This window comes from Contarinia nasturtii, unplaced genomic scaffold (genome assembly GCF_009176525.2).
Source record: "Contarinia nasturtii isolate CC-2019 unplaced genomic scaffold, AAFC_CNas_1.1 Cnas_scaffold_2228, whole genome shotgun sequence".
Classification (NCBI taxonomy): Eukaryota; Metazoa; Arthropoda; class Insecta; order Diptera; family Cecidomyiidae; genus Contarinia; species Contarinia nasturtii.
Genome location: NW_022199551.1, coordinates 167,918 through 182,257, shown reverse-complemented (window position 1 = coordinate 182,257; position 14,340 = coordinate 167,918). Strand labels below are relative to the sequence as shown.

Here is a 14,340-nt window from a genome sequence, read left to right as displayed (position 1 = left end):
TCGCCGAGAAGATATTAGAACAAATTTTTATTTCTGTTCGTCATTCTCGGAGTGTCAATGATCGGGCAAACATAGTGATTTGGCGTTTCATTGTTGAGAACTCGTAATTAAAAGTGAAGAGAAATTTTTTTTTATTCTCATTTGTGTGTGTATACGTTGAAAACACATCACAAACAACTTTGATAAATAAAAACAAAAAAAAACTCAAATTATATAAATTTCGAACGTAAAGACATTCAGCTTCATTTGTTATTCACTGTGATTTTTTTTCATCTTTCATTTGTTTTTGACATATTTGTTGAATATCGGAGTGATTTTTTTGATATTTTTTTTCAATAGTTTATACATAATTTGCATCGTACGATCCATGCCAATCGAAAACATTTAATGGTTCGAAAATAAATCATTATTTTTTCAATGGATTGGTGGGCATCGCAGCCGACGCAGTACACGGTGCTTTTGAATTGAAAACAAATTTTGGATTTGTACAAATCGCACAATTAAAAGTTTTGTTAAATAGACTCAAGGGAGACAGAGAGTGGGTGAGTGAGATAGATAAAAGAGGCCCGGCAGAGGGACGAACTTTGCGTTGGAGAAGAATATAGTGAGTGAAATCGAAAATGGCACGAATGATTTCGTTGTTGTTATTCATCCAATGCATGTTAATAATGCCGAGCCATCAAAGTCCTCGATATGGATTTACCGCAGAATTGTTGCATGCAGACAAAGAAATATCGTCGGCAAATGTGATGGCACCCATGGAGTTTGGTCCATTTATTCATCGTACCAAACGAGATGTAAAGATGAGCTCCGGTGAAGCGAATGCTTCGCCAACAACCAAAAACACACCGTTAACCACAGTAACATCAGCCAAAAAGCCTCCAAGTACATCGACCGTGAATGTAACGACTACCACGACCAACAAAATTACCACAGTGGTAAGTAATCATATTTCCTTTCATAACTTCATTTCGTCGTTTCTGTTTTTTTTTTTTCGTCTTCTGCTTCCATCATGACATTAACGTTTTTATATGATGTCGATTAAAAGGAAATGCATCAATTTTCTTTTTGAAAAAAAATAAAAATAAAATAATAAACATCAAATTGAATCAAACTCCATAAGTGAACGAAATTGATATGAATTATGCGACATTTCGTTTCGAACAAAGGCACAGCATTTTGCGACTCAATTTTATATATGTGAGTCATGTGTTATTCAAGCCAATTGCAGGTGGATAGCTCTCACGTTGTCACTCATTTGAAGCGTGTGTGCAAATATTTTGCAAGCCTACACCAAAAACAGAAGAAATAAAAACCGCAGAATGTCGCCGAATGTCGCCAACAAAACTGTTATTTGTTACTATTTTGTCATTTTGCCATTTTGCCGAATTGACTAAATTGATCAATGCCGTCATTAATCTGTATTCATATTATATATATATCTGTGATAGCCGACAGCGAGTGAAATTGCGTATCTCTTGATTTTCATTACTTGGAACACTTTCTTTGGCATAAATTTAGAACATGGCTCAATTTTGACATCGACAAAGCAATGGCATTTTTTTTTTCTTGTCGACATATTTTTGTATCAAAGTCCATTTCTACTTTCATATCACATTGAAAATCAGGGTGAGTGATTATTCAAATGATAGAAGTATTATAAACTGAATTTCATTCGCTGTATACGCGTTTTTATTGCACGACAGGAAGAATGAGCCAGTTTGAATTGAGCCGATTGCATGTATATTGAGCAAGTGTTGACTTTGATTTGTATCACAAATAAAAACAGGTTCGGGTCAGTAGAAAGAGAGAGAGAGAATAAAGCGATTCGTATCTATTTTTTCAAACACCGAATGCTTATGCGATTCGTTGAATCTACAATAATGAATCAGCTGTCAGAGGTCAATGCAAGTATTCAAATCTATTTTGATTCTTTGGAAACTAAATGTGATCAACTGACATTTAAAATTGATTTTTAATTATCAAAAGTGTAAGCAATACATTTGTTTGTTAAACTTCTACGCTATTTCCATGACATATGTACCATATTTATTAAGAAGTTTATAGAAGATGTTCATCGATCACTACAATACATTTATAAATGCTATTCAACTTGATGAAAAGTGTTTACATTTAATGTCGATCAAAATAGTGATTTTATTCATCGCAATTCGTTTTGATGTCACTGTCGTACTTAACCATTTTCAAATCTAATCAACAACTAGTCAAGCGGTGATAGATATTTGTTTTATTAAAATAAAGATTCCACTTCTACTCTTTAGCAAATAAATGTTTCGATCAATAACATCGAATGTGAGCTATTTCGATTGAAAGAGAAGTCGTCATTTCTTGCCACGACACAAAAAAAGAGAAAATCATACGACAGCAAGATATTTGCGATTCAATTATCTCGCCAAGAAGAGAAAATATATGCAATTGTTGTCTGAGGTTCGATTTGCATACAATTTGCATTAATAACTTATTCCAACGAGTCTTTTTTTTTTGTCGCATTGCATTCATTGAACTTTAATGTGTTTGTGACAACATCAACTAGTTCTCTTAATCGACTTTCAGTGCAAATTGACATTCTGTTTTTTTAATTTATTATTATTTGAGACGTGTTTATTTTCATAAAAGAAAATTACTCTTCCTTCACATGTTATGATATTTCAAATAATAAAAACAACATTTATACCACAACAAACAACGTTCAATTCATTGTCTGTCTGAGTTATATCATTTCAAGTATGTATTGATATCCGATAACCACAATTTATATTTAAAATTACCCAGCCTTATCTCAATGTCAAGCGATAAAAACCAATTTTATTAGAGAAATTGTGTCAGAAGCAAAACATCAAATAAAAATATCAAGCTATCTTCTTTAGATGGCAAAATTCAAGCATCATCTAGATATCTTACGTTAAAAATGAACAAACATTCGTTAAAGCATACACTCATTAATGCTGTACAAATCGAAAGCTACCAAATTATATAGTTTCATTGTCTTGCTGCAAAATCAATCAACGTTTGCAAACATTTTCAATATACGATATTAGCAGCCTATTGTATTTTCTTCAGCCCTATTTCTTAGACACGATTTGATTAACTGGACAAAAGATTCCAAAATAAATGGTATCGATTCCAAGTGGTGCAGGCGGAGATAATGCCTATATATCTTTCCCTATATATGATGTTATAGCTTCGTGTCGACTCCATTTTATTGAATTAACGACAAATGTGGGCAAATGTCGACCACTATCTACAATTACACAAAATGTTTTAATATAAATCCCTTGACCAGCAAATACACGAACAACAATACGAACACATATTCTATTGTCATGCAATGCATATTCCGATGCAATGAATAAATGGTTCATTAGGTCGTCAGAACCATTTCTCTATGTGTTTATTGATTGTTTGTTCCATTGTTTTCAGTGCTGCCGTTTAAAAATAAAAACCACATCGACATGAATATAAACCGAGCAATAAATATCAAATTTGATTTTTGGACATTTTTCTTTCTATTCACCGGATCTGACACAGTTCGACGTTTACTTCATTCGTTGTTTGTTTTTGGGCGGAAATGCACTTTCGATAATATGTATCAAACTGTACGTATAGGCGACGCATGAAAATATTAATTTCTTCGAAATTTAAGAAAAAATATGATTTCAAAGAAATACAGCCATCTATTCTAATGAACGACTAAGTAAACAATCGGAAAGTTTGGTTGTTTGAATATCAGCGAAAGTGTCGTCATTCATCATAGAATTTTGAGAATTCGAGTCATATATGTCTTTTTGCGTATTATCGGTGAAATACCGCTAATCACATTTGTAATAATACGCGTAGAAAGTCATATCAAGCATACATTATCAAGCCTTGATTCAAACTGTATTTCGTTGGATTATCGACAAAAGTTTTTTGCTTAATCGAAAAATACTCTTAAAAAAACCAAGGAATGTTTTTGCCAATTTTCGAGTTCACCGAACGATTCAGAATTTCTCAATCAATGTTAGAAATCAAATTTCTATGCAATAGAGCAAAAACCATTCTAAGAAAATATAAACAGATTGACAGCATAAGCTAGTAAATATGCCATCAACGCAAATCAAAATTAATGCATTTCTTCAACACCACATTATATATTCAAAAGAAAAAGTCGGGGTTTTCCCTTACTGCGAAGTTGATTTATCTACAATTTTTAACGCTTACACGCAAATTGGTTTTCTTATCTACTAGTGAAATCATTTCCAATAAATGTCAATACAAAAAAAGTGCTTCGTCAACGAAATGTTTTTTTTTTCTGTCTTAATAATTGCAAGTCAAATTCATCAGTATGAAAATGAATGTTTGGCCGATTCTATCATGTGACTCAAAAGTTTGTGAATATATATCACCATTTATGTGAACGATAAAAAAAGAGTTCAATATTTCTTATCAATTCTGCGAAGAAAGAACGCGAAACGTTGCACTATATGTGTATTTTTGCCCTGACTTCAACCGATAAAATTGCCATGATACAACCGCATTTAACTAAAGTTCAACAACTAAAACAAGAGCAATGGGCAATTTTGTTGATACTCAAGTATAGTTTTATTTATCTTAATTGAAAAAGTATGGAAAAAATCGTTTCCTGCAAGTAAATATGGTGTGACAGTGTATGTATACTTTTGATGAAGGGATATTATGATGTTTGCCGCTTTATTTTGTTTAGTTCGTTTATGTATTATGAACAAATATGCTTAACAAGGTTGATTTATGTCTCATTCAATCTTTTTCCATCTCTTATCTAGATGAATCAACTGAATGACTCACATGCTCAACTGATGGTGCATTGGTTGGGCGAAGGAACGAATGTTATGCTGTGTTTGGCACGAGAACCACCACCCGGTCCAGCGGAGGACATTAAATCAGCGCCAGCTCCATCATCCGTTTACATTTCGTATAACAATGGCAATTCATTTGAGGACAAATCGTACATGTTCCAAATCAACGACACCGCTGGCAATTTGGTGAATTCAACAGTCGATCAATTTACAACGCATCCACGTTATAATACGGTAAGTTCAAAATCGACGAGCCACCGACGAGCACATTTAAGTGCTTCAATTTGGATTAATTCAAGTTTTAAGTTTAAGTGCATTGTGGCACTAGTGCATTCAGATTATTATTTTAAACAACGAAACCATTCTCAGTAGCGATGAGCGTGTTACACGCTGCGTGTATCTGGTTCATAGCGTATAAGAAAAAGCAATTATCTGTTTGTTCAAGTGATGGAGAGGCAACATGAAATTGAGTATAACAGATTCCAAGCCGAAAATAAAGTTGAAGGAATTTTAAATGAAAGCTGTTCCAATGTTTGATCATTTCGCAATATGTATAAGCAAATATTCAAATTATTCCGCATTGCAACAAATTGCTTTGAATCGTTGTTATCACTTTTTCACTGCAAATAATCAAATGTTCTGTTTTTTTTATTCATTCAATCCCTATTTATAGATTGTTTTCACCGATCCAAGAAATAAAGCAATATTTACGAATGTCGATTCTGGAAAAACAATTCAACAACGCATGTTGAACTTTACACCATCGGAGGTCTCATTCTATGAACATGATTCGCGTACATTCCTTGTATTAGATAAAACCGATCATACTGTAAGTTAAACTCGCCAACATTCAGTTAAATCAATCAAAAGCATAACAAAAATACGTCTAACTGCATTTTTTGTACAGCTTTACTATACCGTTGATTTTGGCGAGACATTCACAATGTTGCAGTCATTCGTGAAATCGTTTTCATGGTCATCGTCCAATGACGCTAATATGCCGGTTCATTTATACGTTGAACGCAAAGACCCAACAAGTAATTATAAATTGCGTTTTTATCGAATGTGAAATTAATTGACATTTTCGACTGGTTTTTGTTCGTTTTCAGATTCATCATCGGTGATTTTTATGAATGCAGGGCAATTACTAACAAATGAACCGAAAAAGTTCAATTTGCTCATTGAAAATGTACAAGATTTCCATATTAAAAAAGATTTCATGTTTGCCACACGAAAAGTACCAAATAACACACAACTCTTCATTTCGTATCGACGAGGACCGTTCGTGAAAGCCGACTTCCAGACTGAACTCGAAATTAAGGTAAACCAAAATCAAAGCAATGTTCAATGTTAAAACGATTTTCTATAACGAAACTATTTATCATTTCAGGGTTTCCATATAGCTGACGTAGAAGGTAGACGAATCATGATTTCGGCCATCCATACAGACACAACTGCACATTTGTACGTGTCCGAATCGGATTCAGCGATGACAAAAATTCGATTTATGCCAAGTTTGGAACAAATTTTCTCATACGTTCCGGATCTGACATGGAAACAGAGTTGGTTAACGTAAGCACCATTAAATTCTTGCATTCGAAATATATTGCGTCGAAATTAATCAATTTCTCTTTCTTCGATTGAAACAGACAAACTTCTGACGAAGCATTCACCGATTTGTATAAAGTCGAAGGTATTCGTGGCATCTATATTGCATCGAAAATCAGTTTGCAACCAAGTGGTTTGAAGACATACAGTTCAATTGGGCCAGAACATTTAGTGTCGGTCATAACTTTCGATCATGGCAATAGTTGGAAAGTAATTCAAGCGCCCACTGTCGACAATGAAGGTCAACCGATTAACTGTACGAAGTGTAGCCTTCATTTATCGCAAAAATTTAGTCAACTGTATCCGGTGACGCGTTCTGTGACGATTATGAGCTCAAAAACAGCGCCAGGTGTAATAATGGCCACCGGAGTCGTTGGAAAAAGCCTCAAAGGGCATCCGTGTGTATTTATTTCACGTGATGCTGGCCAAACGTGGACACAAATTTTGCGCAACTATTATTTCTTCAATTATGGCGATCATGGTGGCATTTTAGTTGCCGTCAAATACTTCAAATCGAAAGGCGAAACAAATGAAATTTTATATTCAACGGATGAAGGTGAAACATGGGTACCACATGAATTTCATGCAGATAATTTGAAAGTCTATGGCTTGATGACCGAACCCAATGCCAATTCCACCGAATTCACACTATTTGGGTAATAAAATATTTGTGTCAGTAACATTTTGAAGACATGAAATTTCCGAGAGGGGTGACCTATCAGGCGTTGTAGTACAGCTCGAGTATAGTCAAGCCTCCTACTTCGTTTTGAAAACTTGGGTCATTTGAACAAATCTTTTGATCTAGTAATTCCCCTCTGAAGTCACATTTTTGAGTAAATGTTGTTTCCATTTCATGACTTCAAAATGTTATCACAGTGATTTCAATCGACGAAATTTGATTTTTTGATTCACTCAAGTGTTTTTTTTACATATCTGTTCTATTTGTATAATACCGGAAATTATTTTTGCCTTAGATCTCTTCCTGATGAACACAAGTGGCTAATCCTGAAGATCGAGCTGAGAAATGCCTTCACATCTAACTGCACAACAGATGATTGTGAGTTTCTTACGCAATATATATTATATATCACTGTGCGACAGTGGTCGAAAAATTTACGCACAATACTATATTGTATCTCTTAAATACAGTCATTATATTTTATCTCTTTGTATATCTTTTTTCTAGACAAGTATTGGAGCCCTGGATCCTTTTTGAATCCCGGCGAATCGCTTGTACCATGTATCTTGGGCAAACAGGAATCATATCATAGGCGTGCCGCACATTCGAAATGTTACAATGGTCATGATTACAATCGCCCTGAACGAACGGAAATTTGTAAATGTAGTTCGTGGGATTTCGAATGCGATTATGGCTTCTCGCGATTAAATTCAAATTCACCATGTATGCGCAATCGATCTGTTGTGCCTGATGACATTTTCAAGGTGCCCGACACATGCAAACCCGGCGAATTTTATAAACGCACAAAAGGCTATCGGAAAATCGAAGGTGACGTTTGCTTTGATGGTTTCATAGATCAATACATGCCGGCATCAATTCCTTGCCCAATTTCGCAGCCAGATGATTTTCTCATCATTGCACAACGCGATAAAATTTCCCGAATTTCATTGTTGAACGGAAGAAAAGAGGTGTTGCCAGTTGTTGGATTGAAAAATGTCATCGCCATTGAATTTGATTTGAAGAACAATTGTGTATTCTGGGCTGATATTCAAACCGATGAAATTGGAAGGCAATGTTTCAATGGAAATCGTTCGGTTGAAATCTTAGCCGAATCGGGTTTGTCATCGGTTGAAGGAATGTCTTACGATTGGATATCTGAACTGTTGTTCTTTGTCGATGGTACGCGTTTTAAAATCGAAGCGTTGAGTACGTCAACATCGAAGCCACGCATTCGCAAAACCATCATCGAAAAACTACCAAAGCCCAGAGGCATTGTCGTCCATCCAATAGAAGGCTACTTATTCTGGACGGATTGGAGTTTCAACAATCCATCGATAAGTCGTGCCAATTTGGATGGATCAAATAAGATGGTTCTTTTCTCTAAGCGAGATGTTGTTTGGCCAAATGGAATTACCATCGATTTTTCAGTTGATCGGTAAGAATATTTTTTTATCAAGATAAACATTACCAAAATGAATTTTAATACATTTTCTATGTTTGTTGGCACAGTGTTTACTGGGTCGATGCATCGATGGATTACATCGGAAGCTGCGATCTAAATGGAAAATTCTTTACAAAAGTATTAAAGGAAGATTCACGCGCTTCACATCCGTTTGCGGTGGCCGTGTATAAGCATCTCATGTATTGGGACGATTGGAAGATAAACGCTATCTTTTCCGCAGATAAAGGTATATTAAACATGGTCGTTATTCATCATATAACAGCAAACTAACTGAAAACCATTCATGTCATTTTAGATCTGGGCATTCAGATTTTCCCAATAGCCGAAAATATGACAAGTTTGATGGACATAAAAGTGTACGGTCATGGTATACAAATCGGAACGAATGCATGTACAAATTCGACTAAATGCTCTCATATGTGTGTTGGAGCACCAATGAAGAATCTTGCATGTATCTGTCCCGATGGCATGACTTTGACTACGAATGGTGAATGCTTGTGTCCCGGTTCAATGCAACCTGGAAACAAAACATGCCCACAACAATCAAACACCTGTGCTACCGGATTTTTCGCATGCACAAACAAATTATGCATTCCAAACATATACCGATGTGATGGAGATGATGGTAAATACAATGTGAATTTACAAAAGAAATATTTAATAATTTCATTTGAAAAATTTCAGATTGTGGCGACTATTCAGACGAATTGATCTGTCCATCGTCGAAAAATCCATGCTTGCCACACATGTTCCAATGCAAATCGGATAATAAATGCATTCCAGACTACTTCAAATGTGATCACGACAATGGTAAGTTGAAATTCTAAAAGTCTAATGTGTCCTCTAAACATGTTTTCATCTCTCTCTCTCTCTCCCATTTGCAGACTGCCAAGATGGGAGTGATGAGGGTGCATGCTCATTCGAAGATTGCAAGTCCGATGAGTTTAAATGCAGCAATGGCCGATGCATCAATTTAATTTGGCGTTGCGATTCGGAGGATGACTGTCAAGACGGATCTGATGAGAGAAACTGTACAAAAACACCATCGATTACATGCAAACCGGATGAATTTACATGCAAATCCTCACATCAATGTATTCCACATTCGTGGCTCTGTGACAATGAACATGTAAGTGTAGATGACGCGTGTGATTTTATGGGTATAAAAATATTAATCAAACATTGTTTCGCCAACATCAGGATTGTACCGACGGAAGCGACGAAGATGCATGCGAAAATAAAGCATGTGAAGAATGGATGTTTACTTGTGGTGATGGCCGTTGCATTTACTCCACATGGAAATGTGGTATGTATTCCCAACAGTCCAAGTGTTTTTTTATTCTAAATGTACTTTGTGTGTTTTAATTACATTGTTTTTTTTTAAATGCCGGATAGATGGTGACAAAGATTGTCTCAATGGCCGAGATGAAGAAAATTGTACGACATCAACAGCCACCGAAAAGAATCATCAAACGGATAATATAATGCCAACATGTCATGATTGGATGTTCCAATGTGCCAACGATCGATGTGTACCGCATTGGTGGAAATGCGATGGTGTTAACGGTGAGATTTTTTTGCAATTTACATTTATTTGAAGACAACAGGCTGATCAAAATATTAACATCGTGATTTCAGATTGTGGTGATAATTCCGATGAACTTGGCTGTGCGACAAACATTTCAACGCCGCCACCAATAAGTTCAATCGATGAGCCGATAGAGACCGAAATTTGTCTCAAAAATCAATTTATGTGTGATAACAAACGGTGTATCTCAAAATCGTACGTGTGCGACGGATTTGAAGATTGTTTATCCGGCGAAGACGAAACAAATTGTCCGAAACCGTCTTGTGGCAAAGATAAATTCAGATGCCGAAGTGATGGCGTTTGCTTGGATCGTATTAAGTATTGCGATGGTAAGAGAAACATATTTGTCTACTTGTTACTTTTCCCGCATCACCTAGTATAAATTACTCTCTTCTCTGAAAATAGGAATAACTCACTGTGTCGATGGAAGTGATGAGCTTAATTGCAAACAAACACCAAGAATTCCAGAGAAAAATGAAACGATCCTTTGTCGACCGGGCTACTTTTTGTGCATCAACGATAATATTTGTTTGCCACAATCGAAACTGTGCGACGGAAAGGTTGATTGCTTTGCCTATGATGACGAGGCAGATTGCAATGGAACATCAAATCGTTACTATCAAATCAGCTATTTGTTCCCGAACAAGCGAACAATGACCGCCAACAGCTTTTTAATATTCTGGTATATGCCAAGAAATGGTGCCGCATCACAGAAATTCGAATATCTTCCATCGATTTCATTGGCCAATGAAGATAACTGGTCGAATCATTCAACATGGATTGAGAATACCCAACATCGCTTCGAAAATTTAGTGCCATACACAACTTATAATATAACTGTCTATGTGCGTCTAAAGAATAGTGATCATGTCGATCCACCCTATGTATACATCAATATAACAACACAAGAAGGTATACCGAGTGAACCGCTCAACGTGAATGTAACCCAACTGAATTCATCACGTGTTCAAATTTCATGGGATCCACCGCTCCGAACGAGTGGCATACTAAAAGAATATACCGTTTACTATCGAGCTGCAACGATCAGCGTGAATTCGGCAAACTCGGTGAAGGTCAGCCCGACTGAACATGTCATTGTGTTGGAATCAAACTTTGAGCCAAACACAACATATGAATATTGGGTGCGTGCACGTAATACAAAGAATGAATCGCCAAGTTCACTCTTGGTACGTTTAACGTTCGATTCGGCTTCGGATATGGATCGTTTGACTGGATTACATGTGACACACATTGGTCTCGATAGTATCGAATTCGCTTGGAATGAAATCAAAGGCGTTGATGGTTATTCAATTCAAACAATGTTACCGCAAAATTATCCAAAGCTTAAGCCAGAAACAACCACCAAAACCGATTTCAAAGTAACAAATTTGGTGCAAGGAGTCAATATCAACATTAAAGTGTCTGGTTTCAAGAAGAATTTCTTCGGAAGACCGACTTCTATATCAAGCGTCCTACCTGGAACACCATTGCCAGAAATCAAATCGTTGAATATCACCGATAAAAATGATATACCAGAATTAAAATGGTCCGCACCAAATGTTTCATTCAAAAATATAACATATGGCATTTACTATGGTGTATCATTCGATGAATTACACGAAAAAGTGAGACTTACCACACAATCACTTGAGGTCATACTTGACAATTTAATGCCATGCGAATCGTATTTGATAAGCGTTGGCATTGTTGGACCAAAAGGACCCGGACCATTAGCATCGCCAAAGATTTATCAAACCAAATATAACGAAAGAAAACCACCGCGCAATGTCAAAGCAACAATGAATAAGGAACAACATGAAATTGAATTGACATGGGAACACAATTGCGCATTGTTGGGCAAATATCCGCCATCATATATCATCACAATGACTGAAACAATAACAAACACAACCAATTCTATGGAAGTATTACGTAAAGGAACCAAAACTATAACACATAAAATTAAGGATATTCCCGATGGAGCTGTATACAATATAAGTATTTCAACAAATGCAACGAATGCCGAACCAATCACAATTAAAATACATGCCCCCTCACTACCACCGGTTAGTCAGCTCAAAGTTTTTCCAGAAAAGAATGGCACATACGTTGTATACTGGCATGATAATAACGACAAGCAAAAGTAAGTCACTTGAAAAGTCAACATCATTCATTTAATTCACATTACTAATCGTGCAATTTCATTTCAGATATTATTATGAAGTGATTGTGGTTCCTGGCCTTGTATTGAATGACTCAGTGACTCCAATAATAAGAACCAAAGTAAAAGAGCCACCAGCATTGATAAATCCTCAGGATCTTGGTGGCAGTATAGCTGCTGGCAAAACATTTACCATGGGCGTTCGTTTGAGAACCCAACAGGTATGTCAAGTTACTTTTTTTTTCACTAAGCTAAAATCATGATTTTAATATTGTTTCGCTTCCTCCTAGGGATTCTTTTCGCCAATTCACGAAATCGAGCATATTGAGGTGCAACCAGATGCGTGGTTATTGAATATGCTACCAACTAAATCATCTGCATGGATGGTGATCTTACCAATGATTCTTGTGATTGCAATGGGAGGAGTTGTCTTTTATATGGTGCGTCGCCATCGAAGACTATCCAATAATTTCTCTCGATTTGCCAATTCACATTATGACACCAAAACTGGTACCACCAGAATCGGAGGTGACGAGGATGATCATCCACATCATCATCATCACAACAGTCGTGAGGATAATATTGACGATATGCCTCGTTTTGATGACGACGAACCGCTCGTATTAACGTAATTTTAAGGCATAGACTTTGTTTTTTGTTTTTAAATTGCCAAAACACTTGATAGGATGAAAAGAACAGAAATAATTAAATGAAAACCAGTATAATTGATTGAACGTTTGCAGAAGACGATTGAAATGGCGTTGTGTTTCCAAATGTGAAATTGTAGATAATTTTTTTATTTATACATTTATATTAAGTAGCAAATAATATGGATTGTGAAAAAATGGCATGGATTCATTTAAGATATAATTATTTTAGAATTGATATGAAAGGTATTTGCAGAACAATGAAGGCTGATGTTTTTACGAGAACGGTTTGAACCATGCATAGAAAGACATAAGTTAGATGAAGAACAATATTGAGTGATCTTGATAAACAAAAAAAAACACACATACACACATTAACATGTAAAGTCGAACGAACCGCTGAAAAAGAGAAGAAATATTATTTTCATTTTTACAATTTCAAACCAACAAGTTTAATAAATATTTTGACTGAAATCAAAATTAACATTGCTACTATTGATCGCTTGTGTTTTATTTGAACTCGTTTTTTATAAATATTTAAAATGGTTTCATCGAAATAGTGGTATTCAATAGGTAAATATAATTGCAAAAACTCAAACAAGAGTCATACTCTTCTCTCAAATTTTTTCAAACATCGCGGGCATGCCCGTTGATAATATGTAACTGTATAGGTTACTGGGTAATGATAGGGAGCATCCGCCCGAGTTCAGTGGCTATTCGTATGAATAGGGAATTTGAAAAGACACAAATCAAAAAATTCATTCTCTTCTCTTTATAAAAATAGTAGATGACCTCATTTGATCGGATGGAATATATCAGTGACCGGTTCGCGCATATTTCTATGCCTGATAGCTATGCTAAGCATAGCGGAGACGCAAGCCGCAACGCACCCGTCGCCATTCGATTCGAGCTATATTGTATGCGCACGGTCGTCTGCATAAACGAATATGTGTATTGTTCATATAGAGTGAACGGCGATGCGTCGGTTGCGTTTGCGGCTATGCTTGGGATATCTATGCTACCTAGCATATTTAGGCAAGCATAGAAATATGCGCGAACCGGTCACTGGAATATATTAATCTGAACCATGTAGCGAATTTGGACGAATCGACGCAATTAAAACAAACAAATAAAAAAAAACAAGTCGGTTATTAATTAGTTGATAGTCTTCATTTGCACACATTAAAACCCAGATGCGGTATAAAGTCGCCACTTACCCCATTATCACATTTACTTACCCTGTAAATTTGGAATTTATAGAAGGCGATATGGATGGAAGAATTCGTTATCCAAAATCCCCAACGAAACATCATCATTAAACATAAGAAATTACTCACAAAGACTAGAACTCTAAACTTTT

General features: G+C 35.8%; 1 protein-coding gene across 3 annotated transcripts; it reads left to right on the top strand.

Moving 5' to 3' along the window:
* The first annotated feature begins 35 nt into the window (after window positions 1–35).
* LOC116348017 (sortilin-related receptor-like) lies at window positions 36–13,479 on the top strand. Of its 3 annotated transcripts, none has more exons than XM_031778865.1 (20): window positions 36–113; window positions 340–938; window positions 4,803–5,069; window positions 5,509–5,664; window positions 5,743–5,872; window positions 5,945–6,156; window positions 6,226–6,407; window positions 6,485–7,099; window positions 7,418–7,500; window positions 7,630–8,557; window positions 8,632–8,810; window positions 8,880–9,209; window positions 9,269–9,394; window positions 9,469–9,713; window positions 9,785–9,890; window positions 9,980–10,150; window positions 10,223–10,501; window positions 10,578–12,315; window positions 12,383–12,554; window positions 12,624–13,479. In XM_031778865.1, exons 2-20 carry the CDS (start codon window positions 621–623, stop codon window positions 12,963–12,965), a joined length of 6,579 nt encoding a protein of 2,192 aa, XP_031634725.1. In that variant the 5' UTR covers window positions 36–113; window positions 340–620; the 3' UTR covers window positions 12,966–13,479. The 3 variants fall into 3 exon arrangements, with proteins under 3 accessions (XP_031634725.1, XP_031634724.1, XP_031634726.1); XM_031778864.1 differs by having other exon boundaries at window positions 48–226; XM_031778866.1 differs by lacking the exon at window positions 36–113 and adding an exon at window positions 129–145.
* Window positions 13,480–14,340: the final 861 nt, after the last annotated feature.